The sequence below is a fragment of the Apostichopus japonicus genome, chromosome 17 (genome assembly GCF_037975245.1).
Source record: "Apostichopus japonicus isolate 1M-3 chromosome 17, ASM3797524v1, whole genome shotgun sequence".
Lineage (NCBI taxonomy): Eukaryota > Metazoa > Echinodermata > Holothuroidea > Aspidochirotida > Stichopodidae > Apostichopus > Apostichopus japonicus.
In genome coordinates this window covers 533,945-557,785 of record NC_092577.1, presented here as the reverse complement: position 1 = coordinate 557,785, position 23,841 = coordinate 533,945, and the positions used below count along the sequence as shown (strand labels likewise).

The following is a 23,841-nucleotide window of genomic DNA, read 5'->3' as shown; positions in this document are numbered from 1 at the left end:
ATAGAATTAACATGTGACCTGTGGGATTGAGAGGGGACCATGGTATAGCATTAACATGTGACCTGTGGGATTGAGAGGGGACCATGGTATAGAATTAACATGTGACTTGTGGGATATGAGAGGGGACCATGGTATAGAATTAACATGTGACTTGTGGGATTGAGAGGGGACCATGGTAGTTAACACTCAAATAAGCAGACATTAATGTTGCTTTCATGTTCCTCGTCTTTCCACTTCTTGTTTGGAATTGGCATTTACTAGCAAAGAAGAAACTAAATAATTGGAAGTAAACAAATAATTTAATTATGGTTGAAAAGGTAATATTTGGTTTATTAAACATTCTCTAGTTTGATTTGTAAAAAGTTGTATCATGGATAGAAAAGATTAAAATATTCAAGGTGAAGTTAATTATCAAACAGTACAATCAACCAATAACACTTAGTATTACTACACAATGAAAGGACTCAAAAATATGGTTTGAAGTACTAAAATCCTTAGTTATTTCTTACAAATTTTACCTACATAGAGAAAAGTAGTGGTGGTCCCATCCAACATGCAGTGCATAGCATTTGTAGGTTTCTGACCCCTAGTTTAACTTTAGTAACTTGTTGTGCCTACCGATGACTCTTCACTAGAAATTTCTCTGAAGTGCTTCACAGTTACAGCAAGGTTGTTCACTTTATTTGACCAGCAAAAAACAAAAAGCTAAATAAGTTTGAAAGGGAGACAGCCCTAGCAACCATAGACTGCATCTACTCCCAGACAATCAGAACAGGATCAATGCTAACTAGCAACTATAGCATAAGAGTACTCTCTGGTGAACAAGAGAGTACTCCCTTAGTGGCCATCACAAGAGTACTCATTAAAAGCCTTAGCATAACAAGAGACTACTACATAGGGCAAGATAAAAAACTTCCACCCTCTTGCTACCAAAACAGGAAAGTATTCCATTACCAAGAAAGCGGTACCAAATTACAAAATATACTCCAGCTGTAACCGGAATCCAAGATATTAAGTATGCACTAGTGACCATAACAAAAAAGTACTCCATAGCAACCGTGTTGTGAAACTAATCTCTAGTGACCGTAACAGATAAGTACTCCCTAGCAACTAAAATATGAAGTTAACTCCCTAGAGTCCCTACCTATTGTAATATGAAATGACTTTCTAGCTACTATAATATAAAGTTACTCCCTAGCTACTATAATATGAAGTTATTGTCTAGCTACTATAATATGAAATTACTCCCTAGCTACTGTAATATACAATAACTCCCTAGCTACTATAATATGAAGTTACTGCCTAGCTACTATAATATGAAGTTACTCCCTAGCTACTGTAATATGAAGTTACTCCAAGCTACTATAATATTCAGTTTACTCCCTAGCTACTTTAATATGAAATTACTCCCTAGCTATTATAATATGAAGTTACTCCCTAGCTACTATAATATGAAATTACTCCCTAGCTACTATAATATTCAGTTTACTCCCTAACTACTGTAATATGAAGTTACTCCCTAGCTACTATAATATAAAGTTACTCCCTAGCTACTATAATATGAAGTTACTCCCTAGCTACTGTAATATGAAGTTACTCCAAGCTACTATAATATTCAGTTTACTCCCTAACTACTTTAATATGAAATTACTCCCTAGCTATTATAATATTCAGTTACTCCCTAGCTACAAAAATATTCAGTTACTCCCTAGCTACTATAATATTCAGTTACTCCCTAGCTGCTATAATATTCAGTTACTCCCTAGCTACTATAATATGAAATTACTCCCTAGCTACTATAATATGAAGTTACTCCCTAGCAATCGAAAAAGGAAATACTGGCCCTCCTCTCTTTAGCCAAGTTTCTCTGTTGAAGTCACTGACGACATAAACGAATGTTAATACCTTTAAGACAGTCCAAGGCTTTCCAATGAATATTTAGTATCACCTAGCCTGCCACTGGACAAAATCTCTATTACACAGTCGACACTTAGCATTAATTGTCCAACAGAGTTCCAGATCACAGTCTTAAAGTACACCTTGTAGAAAATCTCTGGAAAGTTTAAAAAACAACCTTCATCTTAAAATTTTACATTTTCTTGTACCCTTGAACCTCTTTATTAACAACTATGGCAAATATACAAAAATATGATATTACCATTGAAAGAATCGCAATTATTGGCAAAAGTTTGCACACAAGAGAATGAAGTTTGATTCCTTGTAACATTCGATGGTATTTGTAGTAATACTGCTGTATATACATACTGCCCAGCTGTTGCTGCTAATTTTAATCTTATCGACTATAAAGCATTTATTTGGATGAGTCACTGATCATTAAAGTGGTTTGATTTAAAGCAATCTATCACCACGTCAATGATATTTAGAGTTGATATATTTCAAGAACCTCTCTATATGATCCATCAATATTAATATTCTATTTACTCTTCTCAACATTCAGCTGTCAGCTGTATACTAATATAAATATTGCAGGATACATTATCATTTTTGACCTGAACACGATATTTGGTCAGAGTCTTCTTAAGTTTCTGCGACTTGTTGGGGTCAATATCCCACTCCCACTGATACGTGAGGATTTCTGGCATGGCTTGTTGCCATGGTAACAAGACCCACAGTTGGTACAGATATTAGACTGACATTTATTGCACGTAGCCTTTGAGATGGATGACGAGATTGTAGCAGGAGATCCACAGTGACATTTCATCAGCATCTCCCCATCTCGTAGAGATTGCTTTGCCTTTGAAAGAAAGAACACAAAGAGGAAATGGCTTAAAAAATGTATTCAATGAAGAGCAAGACTTGTTGTGAGTCACCACTTTGTAAGGAATCAGCATCACTATTCCAATAAATTACCATAACGATGATGTGTATATGCTAAATGGTACCCCTCTCTCCCTCCCCACTCTTGAGAAAGTAAAAAGCAAAGTATCGTAGAACCAGATATATCACATGCAAGCCTCTAAAGCATCCATTGAACACTCAATAGTTACTATTCAGTGCCTGACTCTAAAGTATCCATTGAACACTCAATAGTTACTATTCAGTATCTGGCTCTAAAGCATCCATTGAGCACTCAATAGTTACTATTCAGTGCCTGACTCTAAAGTATCCATTGAACACTCAATAGTTACTATTCAGTATCTGGCTCTAAAGCATCCATTAAACATATTATAGTTCTTATTCAGTACCTGCCAAAATTCCTCGTGTCTGGAAGACCTTAAACTGTTAGAAGATAAGAATGACGACGATGCCTGCAACCTCTGAGGTTTAGCTGTTTCCTGGATGTCACCAAACAGGAGAGAAGACCGAGTCACTGATTTGTTTTGATGGTCGACGTGAGCAAGATTTTCCTGTTCGGAGAATGAAAAGATTAAGTTGAGATATTTACTTCCAGCTAATCTGTATTGTTTGAAATAACAGGTGAGGTAGAACATGATTTGCATTGAACAGAAAGGAACCTTAAACCTTTACCTACCTGTCCTTCAGCCTACTCTACTACCAAGTCGCATCCCACTCCCAACCCACCCCAGAAAGCAGGCTCCACTATCTGAAGTGGGGCAAATAGCTGTCCAAGTCAAACCACACTCCCAACCCCACCTCAGAAAGCCGGCTCCACTGTCTGAAGTGGGGCAAATAGTGGTCCAAGTCACATCCCACTCCCAACCCCACCCCAGAAAGCAGGCTCCACTATCTGAAGTGGGGCAAATAGCTGTCCAAGTCAAACCACACTCCCAACCCCACCTCAGAAAGCCGGCTCCACTGTCTGAAGTGGGGCAAATAGTGGTCCAAGTCACATCCCACTCCCAACCCCACCCCAGAAAGTGGGCTCCACTCTCTGAAATTGGACAAATAGCTGTCTTAGTTTCATTTGCCAAATGCCTGTTAGTTGGAAAGTTTCCTTTGGAAGTTTTCGCTACCCTCAATTACCTCTGAGTTATTATTCCAAACCGTCATATGCTTGTGACCCCTTCATGTGGTTTCCCTATGGGTGAACCAGCCAGGGTACAGCCTCTAACCAGCCAGGGTACAGCCTCTAACCAGATAGGGTACAGCCTCTAACCAGCCAGGGTACAGCCTCTAACCAGCCAGGGTACAGCCTCTAACCAGCCAGGGTACAGCCTCTAACCAGCCAGGGTACAACCTCTAACCAGCCAGGGTACAGCCTCTAACCAGCCAGGGTACAGCCTCTAACCAGCCAGTGTACAGCCCCTAACCAGCCAAGGTACAGCCTCTAACCAGCCAGGGTACAGCCTCTAACCAGCCAGGGTACAGCCTCTAACCAGCCAGGGTACAGCCTCTAACCAGCCAGGGTACAGCCTCTAACCAGCCAGGGTACAGCCTCTAACCAGCCAGGGTACAGCCTCTAACCAGCCAGTGTACAGCCCCTAACCAGCCAGGGTACAGCCTCTAACCAGCCAGGGTACAGCCTCTAACCAGCCAGGGTACAGCATCTAACCAGGGTACAGCCTCTAACCAGCCAGGGTACGGCCTCTTACCTTCTTTGCTTGAAATTCATTCTTCTTCTTCTTAACATATGCCAACCTTCTGTCATCGTCTCTTCTTTCATGACTTAAAACTTCCCTCCAGCATTTAGAAACCCAAACAAAACTGAAATAAATAAAAAATAAAATAAATTAATGTTCGTATTTCTGCTGAGCATCTGTAGACTAGTAAAGTATCTTTATCAATAGATCTTGCATGACTTGTTGCTTGATGGTTGCACATAGGTTTAAAAGCCAAAGAGTTGAAGGTATGTTGTAGCAATTAGAGTGTTTGCCCCACACTCACCTCACCTAAACTAGATTCTCTTGACCTATTCAAAATTGCTGCCTTGCAGTGTTGTTGATATGTCAGATGTTGGAAATCTGTGAATTTCTCCTGTGATGAATTTAACCCTCCTTATTATACCATACGTGGCCAGATCTTGCCCCCATGGCTTTCCAGATGCTAGGTCTAATTGCTTCTAAATACCACTGCATTTATCCACTCAAACATACTGTACTTACTGTAGCTCTGAAATAAAGGTATGTGCGTTATTCACCTTGTTAGATCTTTCTCTGATAAATAAACCAGAATTTTAGTTATCAACTCTGGAACCCTCTTCTGTATTTCATGGACTATGTCTAATTTACTGGATCTAATATGACTACCGATGATATATTTTGGTCTTCGTGGTGTTGAATTTCCATTGACGTCTTCCAAAGTGCTATCGTAGCCGGAGTCTGGAGTAAATAACTGTCTTTGAACTTTGGCCACAGGAGTAAATGGAATAATCAAGCTTTTGAAAGAATGTTCTTTGGTAAGAGTTGGAAATGTTTTAATGCTGCACAGACCCCAATGATGGAGATGAGAGTCACTTTTATTTCGATAGAGTTTTGCCATTTTCTTTGATTTCCTTTGAAATTTGGACTTTGGAGAGAGCTTAAACCATTCCCTAGATGGCACACGGCAGTGAAATGAATTTCTTCTGCTCGACTTCTGGGTGGAATTAAACGGTGATGTGTGAAAGTATACTCCTGTCTTTGGCCGTTCTTCCACTTGTTTTTCATCCTCACCAAAGAGCTTCTCTATTTCTGTCAAAAGTGAAGGTTCATCTGGGTTGGTAGGAAATAATGGATGATTCCCAGAGCATCCTCCAGTCAGTAAGTAATTTTGAGATTCCATGGAGGGTTTCTTTAGGATTAAACATGTAGCAGTCATACTTCAGTATTTAAGAACAAAACAGTCTGTAATGTAACAAAGAAGAAACAAGATGACTTTTTGCATTATAAAATAATAAGCAACATGGGTGATGTACATGTTTAACACAGGCAATAAGAAATTGCATATCAAACCATAATTTTCTTTGCAACAGGCACTGTAAAATTAACCAATTTGCATTAGTGAATGGAAACTAAGTTGACCCTAATCTTAGACTACGAAATTATACTATGTATCTTAGTAACAGTATTACTATTATTATAGGCCGGAGGCGCTCCCAACGTATGCCACATATAGTATGTAGGCCTAAGCATAACCAACATAGTTCTCGGCCTACAAACTAGACTTGCATTGGAACGACTGTGCCCGAAGCCTAACGTTAGGCCTACTGTACTAAGGCCTTATAATGGACCTCGTAGCTATCAAATGACTGGAGGTTTAATATAGCGGTGTTATCCACTTAAAGTGTGTTTTTGTATTTAAAATGAAAAGAAAATATACTCACTAAACCATCCAATATTCGTACGGTCCTTTAAACATTCTTTTCCTTCAAACGTTGGGCATCATATCGGAACAGGATAGCGTTCTTTTGTAATTCGCGCGGTTTGACATCATCTAACTCATTATTTACTCATGACAGTACGGCACGCCATTTACGCAACACCTTCGAAGCTTTTAGGACCACATTGCAACTCGTAGAAAGGATATGAAACTAAAAACTGCGTACTGGCCTGTGACAACGAGGACCAGCGTGGACTTTACATGGCAGTGGTCAAAGTATTAATTCTTTTCCATTCATCTATTATTTCCACCAAATAACACAATTTTACAGAATTATCATTGACAAAGTTCAGTGTTTATATTTATACGAATAATATTTACATAGTACTGTATACTTGTTAGTATAGTTCAAAATCAAAATAACACATTACTTTGTAATTATGAAAACATGGGGGCGTTTTATGGATTCACTACGCACGGTGCGGGCAAACGTATATCGATGTGCTGTAGTCTTTGGTGTTGTGTACAGTGATATGGAAACATTCGGTCTAAGGGCAACTACAGTGATCATTTTATTATGTTTGTCGTTATGAAATTTCCAACGAAATTTTCACAAATGACAAGCAATGCTAAACAGTAGCGGCGCCAGACATTTGAGGAAGTGGGACAGCAAACGAATCGAAATAACATTTTTGGGCACACATTAATGCCGGCTAATACAAGCTGGCGCTACGAGTGCAGGAACATATTGACCTGTGGGCCATCATAGGCCCTTGGTAAGAGATCGTTGAAGGTTTGCGGCTTTAACGGTTATTTGTTTCCAGAACTTAGCTTAAAATCAGCAGCATTTGAGGGAAGCAGGCATGGGGGGCAAAACCGGAACATTTTTGAGCGACACGAAATACTCTCAATCATCATCACTGCAAATGGCTGGTTAACGAAGTTGTTTCAAAACCACTGAAGGAGCAGAAACAAGTCCCATGCTCCAATTCTCAAACCAGAAATTAGTGATTAAAGCGAACCTAGTTCCTGGTGAGGTCACTGAGAGCACTATTAAATATCAATAATTACAAATGAGCCATGAATAAGAAACAACCGACAATATGACTGGAAAGAAAAAGTAGAATGTTCACAATTATAGGCCAATTATTTATGTTTGGTAAATATGAAGGCTAGATCAGGGAATCGAATGACTCAACTATAAGAAATCAGGGAACCGACGTGGCTCCAACTCACACAGGGACTCATCAGTTCGAGCTAAGTGAAAACTTCGACTCGAGGCTAGCTCCGCTATTAAGGGACTAGGATAGCCACACTAATACGTAGTCAGCAATCTCTCCATAGTTCGACATAATTGAAACGCTAAAATTGGAAAATTACAAAGTAAACACAATGCCAAATAAAATTAAAAGGAAGAATAGGGTACCGACGGTGCTAAACTCACAGGCATCAACTGTGTTTATTCATAATGTGCATATCGTAGCTTTCAGCGTAGCAATCAATAATTTGTGGTGGTACACTCCTAGTAGAGTCTGTATCAATCCGCCGGGATGTTCTCCTATTTCAGGAAAAGTGCCAAATCGCAGTAGGAGAACAACTTTTTGATACATTATCAATCAGGATCTGGTTTATTGTGGTTTGCATTTTGAAGAGCATGAATGGAAGTACATGTGGTGCGAAAATTGTGTAAATTGAGGCAATTTTAGACCCCTTTAGGTTACCAGGAGCAGCGTACGAAAATTGTTTACTACTTGAGTGAAGAGTTTTGTTTACAAGTGACGAAAACGTCCGGCTCGGATAGCAAAAATCTACATGGTCATGATACGGAAAATTGATGGTGCCATGAAAGGCCACACATGTCAGCTATCCAGTGATGGGTAGCGTTTAGCTAGTGAAAACTTCTATCTAGACTAAGAGACCACATTCCTTTGTGATTTAGTGTGTAAGTCACTGGGGCTATTAATGGGCGTGTGCTACATTGTGAACTGAACTGATTCCAGGTCAAAATTGTTGAGCTTCGACGTGACTGGATCTGGTGCAAGGTCAGAATGAAAATTGCCGCTGTTCGAAGCCAGGCACGGCTCCTGCAGGTAATTAGAATTTTTGGGTAAAACAGACAATATCAGTTTGGTGAATCAAGTGAAGAGGAAGACGAGCAGCACACTTAATTTGGAAGCTATAAAGGAGTAATGGAATTGGAACTACTTAGTAAATATAATGGGAGGTTGCTCCACCCCTGGCAAACCCATCCTGCCGGGATGTACCCTTAGAAAAAGGAAAAATAAAAATAGTTCCCAGTGACAAGGCTTTCCCCAGAGGTCTATTCTTCTGGCGTTTGACTCACAAGCCCTCTACTCACTGGGTTCCTAAACAAAGGACCTCCCTTTGCCAGGGCTGAAGCCTCCTACCAGTTTAAAAAATTCTGTCTCTTTTTTTTTGCATAGGATTTATGATCAGGAGGTCAAGCAGGAGGGTGTTTTTTAAGCATTTTTTGTTTGAAATAATATACTGTAGGTGATAAAAAAAAGTGGTAAAGAGTTTGCTGCTTAACTGGAGCTTACTGGTAGCAATGTAACTATTAGGGATGTTAAGGCAGATTCTAAAGGCCTTATTATTAATAACGTTCAATTGAGAAATTTGAGACTTATTACAACTAAGGAGGCATAAGTAATGATTGGTTTAAGTTTTTGAGTTAAACATTTGTAATAAAATATGTGGGGGAAAACACTTTACATTAATTAAGCTTGCAAGTGTTTAGGATCCTCCAAGCTTTATGATAGTGATATTAATATGTTTCTTATAATTGTCTAGGGTGATTCCTAGGTAAACAGCTTCTTTGCTGGGGGTGATGTGGGTCGTGAAGAGATTAATGCTATAGTCCTCGGTCGAGTCATTGGAATAAGGGATTAAAAGCTTAGATTTATTCGGATGAATTTTCACTCGCCGTTTTCTACACCAGGATCACCAGTCCACCGGGGCTTTATGGTAAAATCAATCAAGCAACAAGCCACTTTTCGAAACAAGCGGAAATTGATGTTTGAGCCCGGCCAGCCTCTTTCGAGTTAATTAGCAAAACCCACCTTTCCTTGAAAATGAGTTGTAGCAACTTTCTTTAGCAGACAAATTACAAGAAACTCTGATCATGTAATATTATAACAAGGAAGAGACCACCCTTTGTTAATTTCAGCAGAACGGTAAAACTGTGGTGGTGGTAATTGGTAGCCATGGTGCTGGTGTTATAACATTAATTGTACAGCTCTGGAATAAAAAAAACAAAGACTATATGTACAGTACTGTGTGCTGACATTGATTAAATGTCAGGAAGGGTGATTATAAAGTCACATATGCTACTTTATGGACAAACCAGAATTAGCAAAACATGTTACACAATAACTCAATTAACTCTGTGAAAAATATTCCAAAAAATATAAATCCAAATATGAATCAAAAACACACTCAAAAAGGATAAACTGTATTTCAGTTCTATATTATTTTCAGTTATTAGTTGTGCAGACAGTATGAATTAGGTCAAAGGCAGATAAACTTAGAAGAAATATCTGGAACACCTGACACCATAAACAAAGAAGATAAATACAGTTACATATCTATCAAATAATAAGCAATTTATGTTACTGTTGTATACATGGAATCACCTGAATGAAGCTAGCGTTGAAGCAGTCACAAATGAGAAAACTGTTCATGGTTAGTTCCATGGCAGATTATCATGTGTGTCATAATGGGCCATAGGAGTCGTCAGCCAAATAAGAGAAATTCATTCTTTTGCTTAGTCTCTTCACTTTCAACTACAAGCAGTTGGTTCATAAGAAACAAGTAAACCAATTGTACTACCTCTTGAGGTCTCACCTCATTCACTACCTCTTGAGGTCTCACCTCATTCACTACCTCTTGAGGTCTCACCTCATTCACTACCTCTTGAGGTTTCCAGGTCCTACCTCATTCACTACCTCTTTCGGTCTTTGACTTATATTTCACTTTACTATGTATATGTATAATACTGAGTATTTATGCTGAAAATAAACTGCATCGTTGTCAAAGATCTAACAAGACCGGCTTAATCATCACACATTTCAGGTTGATGTGCAGTGCCATGAAAACTGCCAAAAGAGAATATTTCAGATTACATCTCAAGCTAAGAAATAAATTCCAGAATACAAGCTTTGATAAACAAGAACAAAACACCAAAATCAAACACTACCACTTAATGGCTGGAAAAATGACCTCATTCATTTCACATTTAGAAACATTTTAGGCAGCTGGCAGTATAATGAAATTTACAAAAGAGCATTTTCTGATCTTAAGAAAAAAATCAGACTCCAATGTTTGGTACAGAGGAACCCAAACTTATGCACGACCTCTTTAGCAGCTTGACAATGTTTGTGTCTGTAACATTTCATGCTAATTGTTGTGTCATAAGACTTACCAGGAATTATTTCAGATTACTTTTTCGAATCAAAGAGTAAATAAAAACAATTTAGAGAAGACTTGAAGATAGGAATACAGTTCAGAAGATAAACATGCAGTGAAAACCGAGAAATAAATGACATAAAATATGTCAAGCAATTGAACACCACTTCTATCACAGTGATTTCTATTACAGTGATTTCTATCACAGGCAAAGTAATTAAGACAGGTTTACCATGTAATGAAGTGAGCTAGAGAGACAATTAAAAATTGAGCATAAATTGGTGAAAATATCATAACTATCTACGTGAGCTAGCAAGACAGTTAATGATTGAGCATAAAATAGTTTAAATATCCTAACTAGGTAACTATGTGAGCTACCAAGACAGTTAAAGATTGAATATAAAATAGTTTAAATATCCTAACTAGGTAACTATGTGAGCTACCAAGACAGTTAAAGATTGAGTATGAAATAGTGAAAATATCATAACTAGGTAACTACGTGAGCTACCGGTACTTTAAAGAGATTGAGTATAAAATAGTTAACTATTTCATAGCTAGGTAACTACATGAGCTACCAAGACAGTTATTCAGATTGAGTATCAAATAGTTTATCCATTATAACTAGGTAACTACATGAGCTACCAAGACAGTTCAAGATTGAGTATAAAATAGTTTAAATATCATAACTATACTAGGAAGAAACAAAGAAAAATAAAATACATATATTGTAAAATAATTACAAAAAATTATGGAAATCACAAAACCATCACCCCTCTGGCTTACATTGAAACACCAAAAACTTCCATGGGTACACCATTAGCTGGTCCAAGTAGGGACAGTACAGTTTCACCTTATAACCATGGCAACAACTGAATCAGCTATTTCTCTATGTGTACTACTGAAACACAGACGTCACCCTTGTATTTGGTATAGAGAAATAAATGTACAGAATAGTAGATACTATTAATATTATGACCAGGTTCAGATTAAGAAACACTTTAGCCTTGGCACTTTGTTTCAGAGACGTGATTTTACGAAGATGTTCTCGCTGTTCCAACATCTTAAATTTACCCCTAGCTGTGTCATCATAGCCGCAAAACCAGTTGTAACCACGGTGACAATAGCTCTCCTCGTGAGATTCTTCGTTGCTGGTTTCCTGTTTATCTGAAAGGAATCAAAAGCCTGTTAGTCAACCAACAAACATTAAGGGAAATCTAAACAATTGAAACAAATATGTTATGTGACAATAAGAACACAGCATTGATTATCATATTAAATCATAGATGAAAGAACATTAAACATTAGTAAATAAAAACAATGAAGACCACATGAACAATGAGAACAACAATGTCATGCCACGTTTATTTAAAACATTCCTGTTAACAAGCTTGTTAATAAACAATGCATTACAAAAGTAAATCAATAATTTGTATATATGATGTAACTTCACAGGTTTTCCATAAGTAATTGTGTTCCAGAAAAGCAGAAATAAACCAGCTTCTTTAATGTGAGATACAGTGAATCTTGTTACATTAGTTAAAACCATAAACAGGAACAGATTTATCCCAAACTTGTTATGATCTGATATCAGATGATGCTCTGTGTCTATAAATTATTATGTCATATTCTATAAACCATATCATATTTAAATGAAATTCTTTATTCACCAATCTACAAGTTGATCATTCCTTTTCGTTAAGTTCTACACATTGCTTCCATTTCTCTGAAAAGTTAAACTTGCGAATCAAATAACTGCCCCGGTCATCATCTTACCTGGTGGGTCAATTCCCTCGGCTTTGAACTCATCTTCATCAGTTCTCTTGGCGGAGCTAAATCGTGACCACCATGTCGTCCGAATAAGCTAGGAGAAGAAGATGGATTGATCTGAGATGGGCGAATCCATCCATAGATACCAGCATTGTATTAATCACGAGAAGGCAATAGTAATACTTATAACAAAATGAATAATTGTGAGGCTAAAAATAATGTGAGGATGAAATCTGTGTTCAATTACCTTTTCTTGTTCCGGTGGTTTTGTCAGAAGACTCACAACGACATCCACGATGACAGTTATCCAGAACAGAATCAGAGCAAAGTACATGTAGTGAACTTTAGCAGTGATAGCTGGTCTGTGGTCCTCTCCCCAACATGGCGGTCCCCTCCACACAAAGTCCAGAACCATCCGTATCACACCGACGATAAAACCAGCGACTAGACCCCAAAAACATCCCTAGGAGAGATAGAAATAAAGCAGAACATCCCTAGGAGAGATAGAAATAAAGCAGAACATCCCTAGGAGAGATACAAATAAAGCAGAGCATCCCTAGGAGAGATACAAATAAAGCAGAACATCACTAGGACAAATAAAGCAGAGCATCCCTAGGAGAGATACAAATAAAGCAGAACATCCCTAGGAGAAATACAAAGCAGAACATCCCGAGGAGAGATACAAATAAAGCAGAACATCCCTAGGAGAGATACACATAAAGCAGAACATCACTAGGAGAGATACAAATAAAGCAGAGCATCCCTAGGAGAGATACAAATAAAGCAGAACATCCCTAGGAGAGATACAAATAAAGCAGAACATCCCAGGGAGAGATAGAAATAAAGCAGAACATCCCTAGGAGAGATACAAATAAAGCAGAACATCCCTAGGAGAGATAGAAATAAAGCAGAACATCCCTAGGAGAGATACAAATAAAGCAGAACATCCCTAGGAGAGATACAAATAAAGCAGAACATCCCCAGGAGAGATACAAATAAAGAAAACATCCCTAGGAGAGATACAAATAAAGCAGAACATCCCTAGGAGAGATACACATAAAGCAGAACATCCCAGGGAGAGATACAAATAAAGCAGAGCATCCCTAGGAGAGATACAAATAAAGCAGAACATCACTAGGAGAGATACAAATAAAGCAGAACATCCCTAGGAGAGATACAAATAAAGCAGAACATCACTAGGAGAGATACAAATAAAGCAGAACATCCCTAGGAGAGATACAAATAAAGCAGAGCATCCCTAGGAGAGATACAAATAAAGCAGAACATCACTAGGAGAGATACAAATAAAGCAGAACATCACTAGGAGGGATACAAATAAAGAAAACATCCCTAGGAGAGATACAAATAAAGCAGAACATCCCAGGGAGAGATACAAATAAAGCAGAACATCCATAGGAGAGACACAAATTAAGCAAAACATCCCTAGGAGAGATACAAATAAAGCAGAACATAACTAGGAGAGATACAAATAAAGCAGAACATCACTAGGAGAGATACAAATAAAGCAGAACATCCCCAGGAGAGATACAAATAAAGCAGAACATCCCTAGGAGAGATACAAATAATGCAGAACATCCCTAGGAGAGATACAAATAAAGCAGAACATCCCAGGGAGAGATACAAATAAAGCAGAACATCCCTAGGAGAGATACAAATTAAGAAGAACATCCCTAGGAGAGATACAAATAAAGCAGAACATCACTAGGAGAGATACAAATAAAGCAGAACATCCCTAGGAGAGATACAAATAAAGCAGAACATCCCTAGGAGAGATACAAATAATGCAGAACATCCCGAGGAGAGATGCAAATAAAGCAAAACATCCCTAGAAGAGATACAAATAAAGCAGAACATCCCTAGGAGAAATACAAATAAAGCAGAACATCCCTAGGAGAGATACAAATAAAGCAGAACATCCCTAGGAGAGTTACAAATAAAGCAGAACATCCCAGAGAGAGATACAAATAAAGCAGAACATCACTAGGAGAGATACAAATAAAGCAGAACATCACTAGGAGAGATACAAATAAAGCAGAACATCACTAGGAGAGATACAAATAAAGAAAACATCCCTAGGAGAGATACAAATTAAGCAGAACATCCCAGGGAGAGATACAAATAAAGCAGAACATCACTAGGAGAGATACAAATAAAGCAGAACATCACTAAGAGAGATACAAATAAAGCAGAACATCCCTAGGAGAGATACAAATAAAGCAGAACATCCCTTGGAGAGATACAAATAATGCAGAACATCCCTAGGAGAGATACAAATAAAGCAGAACATCCCAGGGAGAGATATAAATAAAGCAGAACATCCCTAGGAGAGATACAAATTAAGCAGAACATCCCTAGGAGAGATACAAATAAAGCAGAACATCACTAGGAGAGATACAAATAAAGCAGAACATCCCTAGGAGAGATACAAATAAAGCAGAACATCCCTAGGAGAGATACAAATAATGCAGAACATCCCGAGGAGAGATACAAATAAAGCAAAACATCCCTAGGAGAGATACAAATAAAGCAGAACATCCCTAGGAGAAATACAAATAAAGCAGAACATCCCTAGGAGAGATACAAATAAAGCAGAACATCCCCAGGAGAGATACATATAAAGCAGATCATCCCTAGGAGAGATACAAATAAAGCAGAACATCACTAGGAGAGATACAAATAAAGCAGAACATCCCTAGGAGAGATACAAATAACGCAGAGTGAATTTCAGTTCTCGATATTACCGCATTCAGCTGTATGAATATTTTAAAACATTTCACAAAGTTATCATAAGAGGGAAACCTCTGTTAAACAAACTGCTTATCTACAAACTGCTTATCTACTGCAAAAAGCTTAATGGTTTGTTTGTTTTCATTTCAGTAAGCCCTTGATAAAGATCCTGCTAGGATTAAAACTTGGCAGCTGGCCATAGAATTGCAATACTTATTCTGCTTTAATTGGTTGAAGTTATTATGTAAAGCAACAAGAGAAAGTTGAATGGGATTACGCAAATTATAATTCTGAGCTCATTTATTGGTTCAAAACCGATTCTAGCTCAAAATTTCTTTGGTCCTTTATATTCCAATTAATTCAATAGTTTAGACTTTTAAATATAGCATAGCCCCACAACTTTGATGTCTCTTCGAATCAAAACTGAAGTATAAGAAAGCTAGCTAAGGCATTTCCTGCTGTAGTCTTTAAATTAAGCTTGATGAGGTATGGTGAAGAAGTTGATACCTGTTCATTGCCCCGAGACCAAAAGATAGCAACCAGATAAGTAGCAGCTATGGGAGGTGCTAGGTAGGCTGATATCTCTTGGATGTAGAGAAACAGCTGTCCCCCCTGCATCTGTTGTATCACTGGTATCCACAAGATGGAGATTATGACCATTACAACAACCACCAGCCTGCAAATCAAGAAGGAAGACAAAGACAAATAGGATAATGGATACCAGATTGCAGGAACACTAAAACTGCAGGATAAGGGATGTCATTCTCAGATAAAGACTGTAAACCAGCAAAGAGAGAGCAGGATTATAGTGACTTCATTCTCAGATACCAGTAAATAGGATAACAAAGAGAAAGCAGGATAAGGGGTTGCATTCTCAGATAAAGACTGTAAACCAACAAAGAGAGAAAAGGATTTGAGTTTTCATTCTCAGATACCAGCCTGCAGGAAAAAAGTGAAAAGCAGGATTAGGGATTTCCTTCTCGGATAAAGACTAAACCAGCAATAAGAGAGCAATATTACAGATTTCATTCTCAAATACCAGCCAATACGATAACAAAGAACAAGCAAGATTTGATAGATTCATTTGCAGATACCAGCCTGCATGGAAACAAGTGTAAAGCAGGATTAGGGATTTCCTTCTCAGATATAAAGACTGTTAACGGCCAGCAAAGAGAGAGCAGGATTAGGGATTTCATTCTCAGATACCAGCCTGCAGGAAAGCGAGTGAAAAGCAGGATTAGGTATTTCCTTCTCGGATAAAGACTAAACCAGCAATAAGGAAGCAGGATTAGGGTTTCATTCTCAAATACCAGCCAATAGGATAACAAAGAACAAGCAAGATTTTATAGATTCATTCTCAGATACCAGCCTGCAGCAAGACAAGGGGAAAGCAGGATTAGGGATTTCCTTCTCAGATAAAGACTATACCAGCAAAGAGAAAGCCGGATTAGGGATTTCATTAAATCTCAGATACCAGGAAATAGGATAACAAAGAGAAAGCAGGATTTGAGATTCTTTAACAGATATAGCCTGCAGGAAAACAAGGGAAAAGCAGGATAAGGGATTTCATTCTCAGATACCAGAAAATAGGATAACAAAGAGAAAACAAGATTTGAGATATTCATTCTCAGATACCAGTCTGCAGGAAATCAAGGGTAAAGCAGGATAAGGTATTGCTCTCTCAGATATAGCCTGTAAGCCAGTAAAGAGAAAGCAGGATTAGGGACTTCATTCTCAGATACCAGCCAATAGGATAACAAAGAGAAAACAAGATTTGAGATATTCATTCTCAGATACCAGTCTGCAGGAAATCAAGGGTAAAGCAGGATAAGGTATTGCTCTCTCAGATATAGCCTGTAAGCCAGTAAAGAGAAAGCAGGATTAGGGACTTCATTCTCAGATACCAGCCAATAGGATAACAAAGAGAAAACAAGATTTGAGATATTCATTCTCAGATACCAGTCTGCAGGAAATCAAGGGTAAAGCAGGATAAGGTATTGCTCTCTCAGATATAGCCTGTAAGCCAGTAAAGAGAAAGCAGGATTAGGGACTTCATTCTCAGATACCAGCCAATAGGATAATAAACAGCAAGCAGGATATGAGATTTTTTAACAGATATAGCCTGTAAACCAGCAAAGAGAGCGAGCAGGATTAGTGAATTCATTGCCAGATATGATATTTGAGATTTCATTCTCAGACACCAGCCCATAGGATGACAAACATAAAGCAGGATTAGGGAATTGAGTCTCAGATGAAGCCTGTAAACCAGCAAAGAGAAAGCAGGATTAGGGATTTCATTCTCAGATACAGTCTGCTGTCTGCTGTCTGGTGATGGTTCAGTGAACCATTTACCTGCCAACAACCATCAGCTCCTTAACGGATGGTTCCTTATCACTAATCTTTTCCCGGAAGTATTTCCAGATGTCCATTGTAAACAGAGTACTTGTACTGTTGAATATTGATGTCAAGTCACTCATTAAAGCAGCTAACATTACTGCCAACATTATGCCTTTCATACCTGTGAAATTAAACAGCAAGTATAAACTGGATATTCAAGATGTGTAAAATAATATCAGGTCAAATAAATATGCATAAAATAAGTTTTATTTTTAATAGGGTTCTAGTACTGTTCAGTATTGATATCAGGTCACTAATTAAAGCAGCTAATAAACACCATTTCCAACATTATATCTTCATACCCGTGGAAGTAAGGTATATCAAGCTATATTAATGATATGTAAAACATATGCAACAAGTTGGGACAACTTTCTTATGCTAATACCACTCTGTGCTGCCCATCCAAAACTTGCTTCAAAGCACTTGTATTGATGATTATTTACAGTTCCTAACCTTTATCTGAGAGAAACATGATATTCATACTGCTCATAGATACTAGACAATACAGGTACTTTCAAGCGGTGCATGAAAATAAAACAGGTCTCAACTGTGTGATCAAATTTAAATTATCTTCAAAACATGTGACTATTTCATTGTAAATAGGACACTATTACTGTTGAATATTTATGTAGATAGGGCACTAGTACTGTTGAATATGTATGGCAATAGGGCACAGTTAGTAGTGTTGAATATTCATGGTAAATAGGGCCATAGTACTGTTGAATATTCATGGTAAACATGGCACTAGTAGTTTCGAATATTCATGTTAAATATGGCCATAGTACTGTTGAATATTCATGGTAAACAGGGCACTACTATTGAATATTCATGGTAAATAGGGCACTGGTACTGTTGAATATTCATGGTAAATAGGGCACTACTATTGAATATTCATGTTACATGAAATATGGCACTAGTACTGTTAAATGTTCATGGTGAATAGGGCACTACTGTTGAATATTCATAGTAAATAGGGCCATAGTACTGTTGAATATTCATAGTAAATAGGGCACTAGTACTGCTGAATGCATGGTAAAAAGGTAACTAGTACATGCACTTGAATGTATCACATGTTGTTTTGTGGAGGCACAAACACAGTGTGGCAGATTGTTACATGTTGTTTCACTGAGAAGATTCTTCAATGTTCACAGAGGTGGTTTTCTGCAAATGGTAATTTGAAAGTTGGAAAGTGTCCTAACATTGCCATAACATTTTGCTGATGCTAGGGAAATTAAATTCATTAACAACTGTTTAGGCATTTTCACATCAATTTCTTTTCAACTGACTTGTTGAATACAGAAACTCTCATGCTGCTATAGGAATATTTATTAAACTTTACCAAATACCACAGAAAAGTTTATATCCTTGAACTTCCTCATAATTCAGTGCTTTTTATACACTAAGCTTAGGCTAAGCCTACCAGAACAGGATAAACATCAGCCTAGGTGAACATTCTAATTTATACATTTGCTTGATATGCACTGCAGCTATTTTTGTTTTCCTTTTTAATTCATTGTTTGCGTGTAAGTAGACCTCTACCATACTAGTTAGTCTACTTGACTTCAAACATACATAAAAGTCATATAACAGCTCTTTGGCTTGAGGTTTTATCACAGAAGTGTATGAGCGGAAGCAAGTTTTCATCTGTTGCATTCAAACATTTTCGAGCAGATGCGTCCCTGGGACACACGTTTCAAAATACTAGCACTGGTTCGTGAACCATGATTGGTTTATGATATCAGATTACGATACTACAAATATTTATTCCTGACGGTCTACTTTTCACCTCCCTTAACATGTTTAGTTGAGCTGCAACACTGATAATGGTTATCAGACCAGTTGTTAAAGCTGGTGCCTAACTTTTTTATTTTGATTATAATTGTAACCTTTGCTTTCATGATGGCGTAAGTGTGTGTGTGCACGCATTTGTGACTCCCATCTTGTAATGTAAACACGATATCTGAAGAAGGGTTAAACTGCTATTCTAACGTCTCAACATTAAACGTTTTAAAAACATTATTATATATAACGTTATCACAACATTTGTAAATATGTTAATGTCTTTGCAACATTTTCTGCAACATTTTAGAAACGTTGTGCTGACACCGAAATAATGTTGTATCAATTGTTGTGAAATGGTGATCCTGCTATTCTAGCAACTCAACATTTTATGTTTTCATAATGTCATTTTATAACGTTGTCATAACATTTGTCAAAATGTTACTATAACGAAACAGTTTCTGCAACATTTTAAAATGTGTGCTGACATCGAAATAACGTTGTGAAAACGTTAACCTGCTATTGTAGCGACTCAACATATAATTTTTTTATATAACGCTATTTTATAATGTTATCTTAATATTTGTCAAAATGTTATGATACCGTCTTTACAACATTTTCTGCAACATCTTGAAAAAGTTGTGCTGACATCGAAATAACGTTATCTTAAACGTTGTGAAAACGTCATCCTGCTTTTCTAACAACTCATGTTTAACGTTTTAATAACATTATTTTATATAATGTTATCATACATTTGTTCAAATATTTTCCTGATATTTTAAAAACATTTTTGTGTTTGCTGGGACGGTTGAATATTTATGTCAGGTAGTCATGACTCTTCAAAGCAGTTCATTAACTAAGGCTTATTGTCAATACCAACATATACATCTCATACCTGTTACAGTACAGAAAAAGTGTAATTGATTACTGCTGCAAGGAAACATAAATATAATTTATTACAAAAAATAAAAATGATTTGGCATTAGTCTTTACCCAGAATTCAAGTTTCTCTTGAATAGTTTGATTCTTTGTGTTTTATAAAGATATTAATAGAGTGTAGAGTCCATATAAAAATTAACTAGCTTGTTGTACAGCCAGCTAAAACATCATTCTCAGACATGCATAATTTATATTTACATAAAGTAACTTTTAATTGTTAAAACAAGAGAAACCTCTTTTTCTTTTTCTGGCTTTTTGTTCCAATACAAGCTATATTTAGACAGACTTCGCAAGGTCAAGACTTGATAAATATCGATTGATATCTAGTATTAGCTGACATATATCTTTACCTGTTGGCATAACAGCAAGAACTAGTTTTGGATAGGCCAAGTTGCTACAGCCAGTCGCACTTCCACAAACTTCCAAGCAACTCTCGGCAGACGCACATGCAAGCTCATCTGTGAAACAAATGAAAGTAAATTGTGGAAAGCAAAGGTTATTTCACTCTGGAGAGATGAGAAGAGCAATATCATAAATCTTGATGGAAAGAAGGAATAAACAACCTTTAATTATAATCAAGTTTAGGATGTGCTTAATTAGTTTCAATGACAGCTGGAAATATGATGTACTATAGAAACCAAGACATCAGCAACAAAGCAAAACCAAATATTATTTATACTCACTTGGAAAGTACACACGACTTATCATTCCAGGAAGAACCATTAGGAACATTGGAAGCAGCTTGATGTATCCAGCCAATAGACAACCACCTTGAGCATGAGAGAGGTTCTTAGCTGCAAGGGCTCTCTGAACCATCAGCTGAAACATCACAAATCAATTTAATCATCCAACAATGGTAAACCTCATATGGAAAACAATACAAATCAAATGGACAAAGATAACACACAGAGATTGTCAACCAGAATCTGTGCCATTGAAACATTGTTTTAAAGGGTGTGAAGACTCGCGCAAAAAGAAACGTCTAATGCCGGTAATCTGACCTAGTTTCGAATGAGGTGTAACAGAACTGTTAGACACCGCAATCGATCGCAGAAAATACACATACACAGCTTGCTACCATCGGTTATTAGACACTAGTGTACAGTCAGTACATACAGCTGCGGTCAATACCCACAGCACAGTGTACAAACAATACAGAGATGTACATCTCAGGTCCAGCTAAAGATAACAAGGTATCACGTTTCATTACTGTCTGTATTTTGTAGCGACACGAACAAAACGTCACTTGCAAGCAACAGAAAGTTAACTTTTTCAGATGGCTGCATGCGGTTTGGAGCGAGTCTTCAATGCCTTTCAATACTGAGTTCAAACATATACAATTTATATTCTGCTAAATGGTCTTGAATTAGAGTAGAGTGGTCTCAAGCGCATGATCTTTACATTATTCTTTATAAGGATGGTTTTACCTGTAACACAGAAGGTGATAATATGCTCTAGCACAGGAAATTAAATGTCTTTGTGTGTGATTTTACCAATCAACACATAAGATATGAGTCAAATTTTAAGTAGCAAATACCCTATCACAGCTGCAACTACTCAACAAAGCTTTGAGTAAGTTACATATAACAACTGGAATGAAACTGATTATTAGATGTTATCGGTAAACTATTAAACATTCCAACAGCTAGAAGATAAATCTTCAAGGATATACAGTACTGTATATTCCAGCAGTAGTATATAGTGAGGCTAGGTGGAGTATTAATATTATAAAAGGCAACGTTCAACTGCCTTTAAAGACATCATGTTCTCAGTGGAGTCATCTTCCCCACACCCCCCCCCCCCAGTTTCATGCAAGACACAAGTGACACAGCAAGGCAATCCTTGGTAAAACTTTCAGGATTCAAAGTTTATGGACGAATCTACTAATGAGTGAACAAAACAAGATGTCTTGACCAGCTCCAGTTATATCTTGCAAATAGTTTCACATATCACCTAACTCAACTATCCACATTGGGTACTACATGAAAACAGCACTGTGATATCGGACAAAACATGACGCATCTGCGAAAAATGTCCCACCATGAATGTACTCATACCTGATCTGTACACCAGTACCATATAGAGGCCACAGTCTGACCAAAGAGGAACCCTGCCCAGGGCATATCAGAGTGTAAAGGTTCACGTAACATCTGCCAGGAGTCCTCTCTAGGGTAACCACACCCCTCCGTAAGGTTATTTCTGGTATCATCAGAGACAGCATCCATATACTTTACCTTCAACTGCTGGTACCCACCAACCTTGATAAAACCTACAAATCACAATTCTAAATCAATTATAAATTCATCTTGGTTGTTCTGTTAATTTGGTTCTTGCCTAAGTTAAGTTTCCAAACTGTATATTTGAATTCAATTGGATTTATCTCATACAAATAACTTGTCCAGTAGCCTGCCTATTTCCCTTCTTTGAGAGGCATAGTTGAATTGAGGCACCCTGACATAATGAAGTTAGACAGTTTACACTTTTAGCTGTATCTACTTCACCGCAGATCAGAACCAGCATGAGGTGTCCAGCTTTACAACAAGTTCAAAATAAAAAATTACTTAGGAATGACTGCATTTTTACTATACTCATTTGGTAAACAAATTGTGATCAAATTCACACATGAGAAACAACAAATACAAAACTAAATGGGCTACACTGATCCTAGCTCACACTACCCGAGCGGCGTTTCTTGAGAAGTTGAATCCTTATTCATTCTTTTTTATGAGGATGGTTTTACATGTTCACAGCAGGTGATGACTATACATCCATCACAGGCAATTTAAATTGTTAAATATTCCTATAACAGGGTCCAAATCGCAGGGTAAAGACTCATAGAACTAATTAACACACAGTACTGTAATAAATAATCTATTAGTGGGTTAGAGATAATTACACAAAAAATCCACACAAACTCAACTAGTATTGTCTGATGGGATATTATGTATGCCACTAATAACAAACTCAACTTGATTTGTCACTGATGGGATATTATGCATGCCACTAATAACAAACTCAACTAGTATTGTCACTTATGGGATATTATGTATGCCACTAATACAAACTAAACTAGTATTATCACTGTTTGGATATTATGTATGCCACTAATACAAACTAAACTAGTATTATCACTGTTTGGATATTATGTATGCCACTAATAACACACTCAACTAGTATTGTCACTGATTGGATATTATGTATGCCACTAATAACAAACTCAACTAGTATTATCACTGATTGGATATTATGTATGCCACTAATACAAACTAAACTAGTATTATCACTGTTTGGATATTATGTATGCCACTAATAACAAACTCAACTAGTATTGTCACTGATTGGATATTATGTATGCCACTAATAACAAACTCAACTTGTATTGTCACTGATTGGATATTAGGCCTCACTGGCAAGAACAGGAAGACCAAGGAAATGAAAGCTGAGCATTAAGAATGTATGAGTCACTTACTCATAATGCTGAGGACTGAAGCTCCAATAACCATGATGATAAACTGCAAAGTGTCTGTGTACATCACAGCAGCCAGTCCACCTGTGAATGACCAAGAT

General features: G+C 37.3%; 2 protein-coding genes across 2 annotated transcripts in view; both read right to left on the bottom strand.

The window, feature by feature from the left end:
• Positions 1-298: 298 nt before the first annotated feature.
• On the bottom strand, positions 299-6,416 carry LOC139984361 (F-box only protein 5-like). The gene is made up of 5 exons (XM_071998244.1): positions 6,224-6,416; positions 5,060-5,744; positions 4,515-4,626; positions 3,207-3,368; positions 299-2,755 (listed from the first exon to the last, which is right to left on the bottom strand). The coding sequence occupies exons 2-5, from the start codon at positions 5,716-5,718 to the stop codon at positions 2,528-2,530; spliced, it is 1,161 nt and encodes a 386-aa protein (XP_071854345.1). The 5' UTR covers positions 5,719-5,744; positions 6,224-6,416; the 3' UTR covers positions 299-2,527.
• Positions 6,417-9,687: 3,271 nt separating this feature from the next.
• Positions 9,688-23,841, bottom strand: part of LOC139984865 (sodium/glucose cotransporter 4-like) — a 38,009-nt gene continuing 23,855 nt past the window's right edge. The window contains exons 7-15 of the mRNA XM_071998970.1: positions 23,744-23,824; positions 22,332-22,543; positions 20,958-21,093; positions 20,625-20,732; positions 17,512-17,677; positions 15,667-15,835; positions 12,659-12,874; positions 12,418-12,505; positions 9,688-11,808 (exon numbers count right to left, since the gene is read on the bottom strand). Coding sequence (XP_071855071.1) covers positions 11,540-11,808; positions 12,418-12,505; positions 12,659-12,874; positions 15,667-15,835; positions 17,512-17,677; positions 20,625-20,732; positions 20,958-21,093; positions 22,332-22,543; positions 23,744-23,824 — 1,445 coding nt within the window. The 3' untranslated portion in view covers positions 9,688-11,539. The remainder of the gene's footprint in view (positions 11,809-12,417; positions 12,506-12,658; positions 12,875-15,666; positions 15,836-17,511; positions 17,678-20,624; positions 20,733-20,957; positions 21,094-22,331; positions 22,544-23,743; positions 23,825-23,841) is intronic.

Bases quoted from the DNA above. Each gene is read 5' to 3' on its own strand.
- LOC139984361 (XM_071998244.1), bottom strand. From the start codon at position 5,718: ATGACTGCTACATGTTTAATCCTAAAGAAACCCTCCATGGAATCTCAA. The intron at 4,627-5,059 runs GTGAATAACGCA...TATTTATTTCAG, and splicing joins TCAGAGAAAGATCTAACAAG to TTTTGTTTGGGTTTCTAAAT. The intron at 3,369-4,514 runs GTAAGAGGCCGT...TTCTCCGAACAG, and splicing joins ATGAATTTCAAGCAAAGAAG to GAAAATCTTGCTCACGTCGA.